Source organism: Alligator sinensis, unplaced genomic scaffold, assembly GCF_000455745.1.
Source record: "Alligator sinensis unplaced genomic scaffold, ASM45574v1 scaffold829_1, whole genome shotgun sequence".
NCBI lineage: Eukaryota > Metazoa > Chordata > Crocodylia > Alligatoridae > Alligator > Alligator sinensis.
The window spans coordinates 751,160-761,996 of NW_005842399.1; the positions used below are offsets into that span (position 1 = coordinate 751,160).

General features: G+C 38.2%; 1 protein-coding gene across 1 annotated transcript in view; it reads left to right on the forward strand.

Annotated features, from left to right (window-relative positions):
• AK8 (adenylate kinase 8) overlaps nucleotides 1-10,837 on the forward strand; it is an 87,019-nt gene that overhangs the window by 29,166 nt on the left and 47,016 nt on the right. The window contains exons 8-10 of the mRNA XM_006029800.2: nucleotides 314-514; nucleotides 4,465-4,596; nucleotides 7,672-7,761. Coding sequence (XP_006029862.1) covers nucleotides 314-514; nucleotides 4,465-4,596; nucleotides 7,672-7,761 — 423 coding nt within the window. The remainder of the gene's footprint in view (nucleotides 1-313; nucleotides 515-4,464; nucleotides 4,597-7,671; nucleotides 7,762-10,837) is intronic.

Here is a 10,837-nt window from a genome sequence, read left to right on the forward strand (position 1 = left end):
AGCTGTGCAATGGGAGTGCTCAGTGTATTGAGCAAGCACACTCATTGCTGCACCCTATTAAGGGATGCAGAAGACCCCCACTAATACCCTCACTGCCACAGGGCTGGGTCATTATCACTATCTGCTTTGTGGCACTGAACAACTTTGGAGTGCTGATTAGGAAGCTGTTGCTATTCTCCTCTCCCACGTGCCGTCCCATGTAAGTGCTGAACAGATTCTAAATCCTGATAATAGTTGCACGCGTATTTGCTAGCTGAACAAATCGTGCCACATCCTTTTTTCCAATGGAGCCTAACTGCTGTCTAACTTCTAGAGGTGTACCATACCACCTTTGACTGGCCAAGTGACCCTCTGGTGCAACAGCGGTTGGTGGAGCCAGAAGGTGTATCTGAACAGGAGACCTCAAAGAAGCTGCTGGATTATCACAGAAATTTCCCTGGGATTTTCCAAACCTTCCATAAAATATTAAAATCGATCAATGCAGACCAACCTTGTGCAGATGTCTTCTCACAAGGTAAGTATCAACTCAGTGCATTTCAGGGAAATTCAGCAGCTGACAAACTCTGATCTGAAGGTGATTCTCAGCCTTTGGAGAGAATTGTGCCAGTTCCTGGGTCTGTCAGTGCTGACCGCCTCCAATTCAGTCATGTTTTCTCTAACTTGCAGAGTCTGGGCTGTTTCAGCCTGTTTTTTTGTACAGTCAAAGCATCCAGGGTTCACTGCGAGTCTCAGTTCCTGAGTTCCTGAGAGCGCTTATACAAATCATCTCATCGGGAAGCCTAAAATTCCAGGCATAAAAACTTGCCGTATCAGTACTTGTACACGTACTGAAACCACTGCTAGAGGACAGACAAACAGCACAATTACTACATGGTAAATTGATTTTCCTGAATAGTTAACGTGGAGGAAAGAGATGACTCAGATCCCTGATGTTAGTGAACCTATGGTAAATGTACCACTTGAAGAAAATATAGTAGCACTTTCTCCATGTCTGTTGCCATAACCAATTTCATCTGTAGGTAGTCAAGCTTTTAATGTCACCTTAGGAGAGCTGGCTGTGTGTTCAGATCCTCATAATGGTGCTAACTTGCCAAGGATTAAGGTCCAGGGTAAATATAAATAACTTTAAAGTATTCAGGTTTGCGTCCATTTCCTTAGTCTCCTTACACAAGTCTACTAACCAGTAGTAGTAGTAGTTGTAGTTCAAAGAAGGTGGCATATTGTTAATTAACAGCTGCCTGCACTAGTAGGTTTGCTATACAACAATCCCCCGTTTGCTTTTGTTTGTCTTTACTTTGATGCAGTCTGCTATTTAACATCGATTCCTTGCAAGCAAAATAAGGAAACTGCCAATAAAACCGACTGATAATGTGCACAGTAGCTGTCAGTTTGCTGTTGGTCTATTATAGCCTAGTAATTTTGCATCTCAAAAAGGTCTTTTTTTTTAATGACAAGTGCTGCACTTTTAAGATAAACAACAAGGAAGTTTATATTCTGAATTTACACATTAATTACCTCTAAATTACTTAATTAAATTTAAAAGTTCATATCATCATTCATAAAGAATTCATGCCTTGAATTGTAAATAAAAATGTGAGTGCCTGAATATTAATTATTATTAATTAATAATGTAGTGAGATAAATTGAAAATTGGAATGAAAAAATCCTCTCTAGATCTTTTTTTCTGCAGTGCATCAAGCAGCCAGATATTTTTTTTTTAAAGAATAATTAGATGTGGAGACTGTCTGGGGGATCATTACTCCTAATTAACTTGGTTATTTACTGCAAATTAAGCATCATTTGTAAGCAGGGTGGTTTGCCTGCAGTGTTTGTGCTTTTGGATATACTAGGTTGTGGAAAATGCTTAGAATAACTGAAGCATTCTTTAGTTTGGTGATATTTGGTTTTGGACATTTATGTGGTAAACAGGCTATTTCCTTCCTAAGATTTTCCATTATTATTTGTCATGTGTATGTCATGCTAGTTATAGGGGTGAGTAAAAGAGTTGAGAAATTTCAGTGGCATTAGCATTTTGAGAGTCTGTGGGCCTGATTCGGATTTCACGCCCGCTGTAGACTAGCATAACTCTAATTGCATTTAATAGAAGTACTCCTGATTTGTTCTGGTGTAAGCATGATCAGACCTCTGTCCAGTATCTTCACTATTATCATATATCCCAGCATGGCTTATGGTTTGGAAGCAAGGGATGTGTGAGCTTCCATGCGATTGCAGCACGATTCAAGTCATGATTCATGATTACTTAGTTTAGAGAAGAGAAGACAGAAGGGTGATTTAATAGCAGCCTTCACAGCCTTCAACTATCTGAAGGGTGGTTCCAAAGAAGATGAAACCAGACTGCTCTCAATAGTGGCAGAACAAGGAGCAATAGTTTCAAGTTGCAGCAGGGAAAGTATAGGTCAGATATTAGGGAAAAACTTTCTCACTAGGAAGGTAGTAAAACGCTGGAACAGGCTACCCAGAGAGGTTGTGGCATCTCCATCTTTGGAAGTTTTTAAGAACTGGCTAGACAAAGTCTTGGCCAAGATGATCTAATTGAGGCTGGTCCTGCTTTGAGCGGGGGGTTAGACTAGATGATCTCCTGAGGTCCCCTTCAGCCCTCATTTTCTATGATCCTGTAAGTGAGTTTTAAGGACTATTCCATTTCACAGGCTAGAAATGCCAGCACTGTATCCTGCTGTCAGTGTTCAGACTTCTTCCGAGTAAAGGAAGTGTTTTGTATGGATCCAGAAATGAAATATAAAGAGGAATAATTAAGCAAGTGTTTGTTAGCACATTAAAACTATGTAAAAAATCTGGTTAAAATACCAATCCCTCAAATGCCCAAGTGGAGTGAAAGACTTGCCTAAAATATTCCTGTTTATAAGAAAATTGGTATCTAGTTGTTGTACCTGCTTCATTAGACCTAAAGGAATTATTGTTACAGAGACTCCACAACCTCTTTGTATACTGCTTGTTTGAATTTAAAGCTGTCTGAACTGACATTAACACCATGCATGGCATTTGAAGGTAAGATTGCAACCTGTGTAGGTATGCCCATATTACCTGTAATCCACCTAATGTGAGTACAGCAGCACTGACGGTGAGGTAGTATGGGCTTGAGCATAGGTTAGCAACTCGGTCATGTATCCAGGATCCCCAGTGAGTTGGTACCGCCATGCTGCAGTCCGTGCTGTCTGCCTTCACTGCTTTAGTGACCGTGAAAGGAGTTTAGGAGCTGAGGATAATCAGCGCTTTGACAGATTTTATACTGAACACTGTGATCACTATATATTCCCACTACCAAGCTAAACCTGCCTGTACCTTCTCACTGACCAAGTTGTCTTCTGAGAACTTGCAACAGGATTGGGGATACTATAATGCAGCGGTTTGGATTATTCTATTCGTATTCTATAGTCCTAAACTAAAATAAAGTGTACAGTGGTCATGCCTGCACCGCAGTCTTACTGTGCCAGGTACCAACACCCTCAAATACACCATGCTGCTCTGTGTAGGCTATCTACCCAGTCAGAAACAGTGTAGCTTCGTTTGTGTAGTGCTGACCTGGGATAATTAGCCCTGCTGAATGACAGCTCTAATTAGACCAGCTCTAGGACTGCTAGGACATTGCTATCCCACTTCTAGTTCAGGAGGTAGACAGCAAGGAGTAGTGTGTCATGTTTGTGGCAGGATACCGCTGCCTGAAACTGTAAGTTTGAGATATAGACATGGTCGGCATCTCCTGCCCAATGCAAGACATGATTAGAAAAAATAAAATGATGTCCCAAAGTAGAGTGAAGCCAGTGTGAGACCAGCAAGGGGCTCTTACCTTTCATACAAGAATGATGTGCGCAAGAATAAGATCACATTTAATTGTGTATCATCAGTGCTATATCACAGTGCCATGAAATAGTAGCATCACAGATACTTAGTATATTTTAAATGCGCATTATTAATCACATATTGAATGAGTGAATGTCATGAGATGTGAGCATTGCAAAATGATCACCTATGCTTGTTTATACATTGTGGAAAGTGCTAAATATAATTATTTTCTCTTTGGTGTTTGCTTGGTAAAAGTGCAGCTATCAAGTATATGTCTCTTAAAAACTACACGCTGAAAGTCAAGTTACTAATTGAAACTAATTGAAACTACCCTTTAGAGTTTTTTGTGATCCACTGATAAAAGATATTTATATGAAAGCTATGTATAATTTAACTGCACTAGGATTTCTTTAGGGCCTGCCTTTACAGTGTGGTAAGTAAGTTGTAGATAGAGTATGTTGGTTACCTTGGAGTCCAGGCCTCAAATAGGGTCTCTGGGTACTTCTGAAATACAAATAAATGATGACAATAATTACATCATTTGGAAAAAAAAAAAAGAAATTGATCAATTAGTGTTGCTCTTTGGAAAAAAAAACAGTAAATGGATTTTAACTGCATTTTTGTCCTTCTGTTATGTTCTAGCTCTTACCTATGTCCAAACCCGGCATCGATCAGCTGCCCCCTTTACACCACGGATTCTCTTTTGTGGACCCCCAGGCAGTGGGAAGAGCCTGCAGGCAGCACTAATAGCTCAGAAATACGGCATTGTCAACAGTAAGTTCTCAGTAAATATGCACTTTGCTCCATTCCCTCTTTCTCTCTTTTTGATCATTTATCTTTTGCTGTCTTCTTTTCTTCCTTGCTCATAAAATTTCCCTGTTAGTCCATCACTGTGGATGTCAAATTTTTGGGGGGCTGAAAAGTCTTGCAATAAAAAATATTAACCAATAAAAACATGTATCCTGTGCCAAAACCAGCTCTAACATTTTTTAGTCATCATTTTTTACACCCTTTAGATCAGTAGTTTTTCATGTGTTATACTCCTGTGAACAGCCTGTAGTGCTCTGAATTCTTCATCGCATCTGTGGGTCTTGCATAATGTCTTTGCAATTTCACATGCCTGCCTCAGATTGGGATCCTTTTAAAAGAAAAAAGGTTCTCAACTAGGAGGAAGACTCTTAGTTTCTGTGCATTTAAAATAGTACCTTAAAAAAAAGAAACATATGAAAACAATGTTTCTCTCCCATTCATGAGGGAACCTCAGAAGATGCCAGATGGGGCTTGTTTTGGTGCATGTTAATAGTCTCGAATGCTTAAAGTAGGCTGAATTAGCACACAACTGGGTGATAGAATCAATCATGCAATTTGCTGTCACATTCTGTAATATTTTGGAGTATTGAAGAATCTTAGATTATTTTAAGCAAATACATTCCACTCCAAAACTAAATGGATTGCAACCTCTCCTTAAAGTAAGCAGATGTAATTAATGTCCTTTGAACACATGAAAAAATAACATCATAATAATTAAAAGTACAAGATTATAGGGAAGGGGGAAAGCAAAGCAAATTGTCCTGATCGTATCATTTATATTGATATAACAAGTCTTTATAGGCTAAAACAAACTCTCACTGAGTTCGTGGAAAGCCTTCAGTGGGTTTAGATAGAGCAGGTAGTCCCAAGACATTATTTATGTGAATAGGAACTACAGGATACCTTTTTTGTTATCTGCCCCACATCCAAACTGTTTAGTAGACCTGGGCTAAAAGCCAGGAGTTGGGGTTAGGAAAAAAAAATCATTTTTTCTCAAAATATTCTGTGGGATAGTAGAAAAAACCCTAACCATCACTAGACGAAAACAAAAAAGGTTTCCAAAAAACCTACAGATTTAGTGGAAAAATCCAATTTTCTGCCAAAAATCAGTTTTTAATAGCCCTGCTATTTATGCTAATCCTAATAATGGGACCAATCTGGGCACTTCTGTGTGATTAAATCCTGGCATGACTTCTTTGGGAATTCCATGCATGGTTTGCATTGAAACCTGGACCCATAAATTCTGTGACATCCTTTCAACTAAAAGAAAAGATTTGCAGGAATGAGTCCAAAATTGATATAGTTCCACATAAGTGAGTAGACTTTAGACCTAAGTGTGTACCAATTAGATCTCTGGCCCTTTTAGTTATTATTTTAACTAATTGTTATTACTTAGCTATGTCAGAAAATATATACTATATCTGCCATATTTGGTATCTAATAAGAGGGTTAAGAAGCTTCATAGTTTTTAAATTCTGCAAAAGATGAAATCTGCAAAAGATCCAGTAATACTTATGTCATGAAATACTTTAATTCCAGTATGTTCTATATTATCTTGCATGTATTTAAAACAATGTTTTATTAATAACGTCATCAGTAATTATAACAGGATCACTAATTAAATAATATAATTTAATAATGTACTGATTAATAGTTCATCTTAATTACAATTTTGCACTTTATTGTACCTTAAAACAGCTACATGACTTTGTCTACAACGTTACAGCTAATGCTGATACTTAGAAAAAAATAACTCATCGTAGCTGTGATTCACCTCTGATTTCAAGATAGTACTCTGAGCACATGCTTATATTTAAATCCATGTATAAGCACCAAACTTTATTTTCAGACTTAAAACGCATATATAAAGCATGCGCCTAAGTGCTGTCTAGAATAAGAATGGATGTAAGCACTGGCTTACAGTGCTTTCCTCAATAGGGGTGTATACATTTAATTTGAATAATAATGTTACACAATTGCCAATTAGGAATGAATTTGTTTTTACAAGACCAACTAATGACTGTTAATATTTACAGACATTCATTGTTCCTTAAATACTAAACTTCCTCAGCATAGTGCAATATATATTCTCTATAGAGTGGACTATTTGGTGAATTTGGTGAATGCGTTTATTAATAGTAATTAAGATGATTTTAGGCTTAGTTACACTTCCGTTAACATCAGTGGGATTTAAGTAATTGATTTTAGTGGGTCTAGAACTGGTTCTGGATTATATATTGAAAGATTATGCTGTAATGCATAACAAGGCACTGCTGTCTCATTTTTAGCATAAAGATCTGGTGGTTAGGATATGCTCTGGCTTTATGCCAGTCCCAACCTTTCCATGCCTTACTTCCCTCATCTACATACCGAGACTAACACATACCTCTCATACACGAAAGTAGTGAGGCTTAATTAATTTGCTTAGAACAAAGGTGCTGTACAAGTACAAAGTATTATTTAATGTGCAATTGTCCTGACTGGTACCTTAATTCTGAATTTCCTGGTGTTCTGTGTGTTTGAACTCTCAGCCATAATACTGCATTAGTACAGCTTTTTCAGTGTAATTCTTGCATGATCATTAAATGATCCAGGGGGCCACTTTTCCAAACTGCATATCATCTTGCACCTCCAGCAGAGCAGTTCAGATGCTGTTCAGCAGGTGTAACTTTATTCAGTAATTATAAGTTTATAAAAAGTGAAGACTACCAGCTATCCCTTGAGTTATTATTTCAGTAACATATTTGATTAGTATCTTTCTGTCTGCCTCCGTTTTTAATATGTTCCTTGCCAAATGTATTCTTTTTTATTCAGTATTCTCCCCTGCTCAGTCTCTCTGCTTTTTGCTTTGCTTGGCCAAAAAAAAAAAAAAAAATAACAACAACAAAAAAAAAACAAACCCCAAACCCAAAGCCCCCACAACTTTTATTTTATTCAGTGACCTTTTTCCAATATGCAGCTTCTTGGGGGGTTTTCTTTTCTTTCTTGCTTCCTTTTTAAAATTTAACCTTGTGTCTTTTTGTTCCTCCTTCCTCTTAGTTTGCTGCGGGCAACTGCTAAAGGAAGCTGTTGCAGACAAGACGAAACTTGGAGAACTCGTTAAGCCTTATTTTGACAATGGATGCCCAGGTAGGGCATGTTGTCATCTTACTGCACTGTAGTTATGCATTTATGGGAGAAAATAATCCAAGGGTAAGAGTCCCTTTGTCAGATTCTGATCCTAGTTATAGTGGTATAATTCTGGAGATACTTCATTGACTCTGTTTGGTTACTCCAGTTTACACCAGTGTGTAACAGCTTTGTTTGCTCAGGATCTCTTCAAAAAACCTAAGACTGAATACCTGTGCGAGTGAAGCGCAGACATTTTACAGACAGATCCCAACATTGGAATTACACTGTCTTTTTTATTCCTAAATGAAATGTAGAGATCCTGGCTGTTTTTCATTAGCCTTTTTTAAAGCATATTATTGTTTTGTTTTGTTTTAGTTTCAGACAGGCTATGATCAAGATTGTCTGGTTTCAAATACATAATTTATGTTAAAAAAAAAGATTTTTTTTTTATTTGGCGGTGGGGTGAGCTAATACATAGGAAGACTCATGTAATGTTGCTTCCGGAAGCATGTCAAGTAGTTGCATTGAAAATAAATGGTAAAGATTGCAAGCTCCTCAGGGCAGCAGCCTATTTGTATTTGTCTGCTAAATGCCTTATACTATTGTGGTCTTCTATAAATAATCATCCTTAACTAGCAAGAAGACTCTTCTACACCAAAGGGTAAGTTGTATATTGATAGGGGGAAGGAATGCCTTAATTTTAGGGCTACAATGACCTAGATACTTGAGGAACACGTGGTCCTTTTTCTGGCAATATGCCAAATAGTAACCAGAGGAACAAATATAGGGAGGCAGTCTTGCTGAAGATAGAGAAATCTCAGTTAAGCTCCCGTATTAATGGAGTTTTGAGCAAACCCCCTCTGAGCGCACAGAAATCTGCATTGTCTTTTATTTTCGGCAAGGAAAGCCATTTGGTGAAGTGGAAAACCCAGGAAGTCCCCTCTTTTGTACAGTAGCTTAATTCTGAGACTGAATTACACAAAGCTGAAGCATGAGCCTATAAAATTAACTGATGTTCCCCAGATAGCATGTCAGGAGATTTGGGACTTTTCTAAGCATTTTGCAAAGGCCTCTGGCAGGCTGCACTTTTGGTATTCTATCCCTCCATCAGTCACTTTGTCAAACCACAGGGTAAGAGCTTTAACTTGAAACTCCATCTCCAGCAAATGGGTCGTATTTAGTCCTGATGTATTCACTCTGTGTAGTTCAGTGCATGTGACATTATTGTGACAGCAGCGTGGGCATAAAGAGGAACACGCAGGGCTCCTGGCAGAGTGGGTTACAATAATGTACCTGCTGCTTCCATCACCAGTGCCTTTCAAGCTTATAGCTGCCATTTTTAAGAGAGGCTTCTACAACGTTCTCACATTAAAGATATTTTCATGGGTGGCCATCCGATTCAAGGGTAGGAGACCTATATTTAGTCGGAAAACAATCACAGATAAGTTATTTATGCATAGGATTAGCTTTATGCCCGCAAGTAGTCCCACTGAAGTCAATGGGTCTGTTCATGCATATGATGTTACTTACATGCCAAAGTATTTTCAGGATTAGGACCTATATTCTTTTCACAGTTGATAGTACTTTTAGAAACCCATGTGCATTCTGCGTTTTCACTTTCCCCTCAGCCCAGTAGACTAGGGAATAACTATTGTAAAGACATGCCTCTCTAGATTTCAATTATGGCTGAGTTGGGAACCTGGGTGAATTATATCCTCAAAGGTAAGTCCTTTAAGAGCTTTGCCATGAATGCTTTGTGTGCATTTTGCAAAATCCTTCTTAACCATTAAGATTTTTTTAGAGAAGATACTGGAAGCATTCCCAATAGCTTAAAATAATTGGAAAGATACTAATGTGTAGCCAGTCCAAAATTGCACACCTCCTGAGTCCAAGTGAGCTGATTCCACTTCAGGAAAATGAAACTGGAATTATAATTCCTTCTCCAAATGAGGGACTATTTCAAATACTAGTGAATTTATTTGGATTTTTTTTTCATGTAACATGCAAGGATATAACTGTTTAGGGTTTAGGAATATTAGTGGGAGTCACAACTATATTTCTGTGTGCTGTGCTGAAAAATTCCCCCATAGTTTTTGTTTATACGGACATGTATTTTTGGTGGGGCATACTACCAGATTAAGGGCTGTATAAAAATAAATATTATAAAGCAGTACCAGAAAATAATAAGTTCTGTCATTTTGCTAATCCTCCTCTCTATGGGATAACAAAGAATGAATTTACATTAGTAAACACTAACAAGAATTCATTACTGCCCTCACAAAGGCCTTGGAGAAAATGAAAGAGCATAGTGCAGCGAGGAGGGAAAATGGTGAAGCAGCCCACAAACATGGTGCAAAGTCGCAACCAGGTCGAAACAGAAAAGAAGCATATGTAATATTTGGCTGAATTTAGTTTTCGAGAAGAACCTGTTCAAAGTGAATTAATTAATTGGCCACTACCTGGCAGTGCTTACAAACTGAAAGGCAGTTAATGTTTGGTTTTTGGGACCAATTTTGGGACTGTCATCCTCCAAATATCTGGGGACAAAAATAATGACAGACACAATTGGTACCATTTTAGGATCCGCACAGGATAATCCAGTCCCATCTGTTCCTAAGCAAGCTAGCTCAGATACCAGTAGCAGTGTAGCTGCATTAGAGTAAACCTTCTTCCAGGCTAATTTTCTGGTTATTGCAACAGGGTAAATGGCTTTGGGTGGAGCACTGTATTGATATGGCCATGCTGGTTTTGGTACCTACATTTTCTGTCTCACTAGCTTGGGTGTCTGTTTATTACACAGCATTGTGCTAGGCAGTACTCTTCGCCATCAAAGTACATGATTGTACCTGTAAATCAGGCACTTCAATGTTGCAGCGACATTAAGTACGCTCACTGCATTGTGCTTTCAAATCACAGGTATAAAAATGGAGGTCTTTCTTTAAAAAGCAGAACCCAGGCACAACAGCAGTGCATGAAAGTCAGGAACATGCCAAGCAATTAACACTTAGCCTAGGCACATAGCATAATATTCAACAACAATAATACTGAAGGAAGCCAGTTACCAGCAGTAGGACTGAAAGCTAAATTCAGCAGG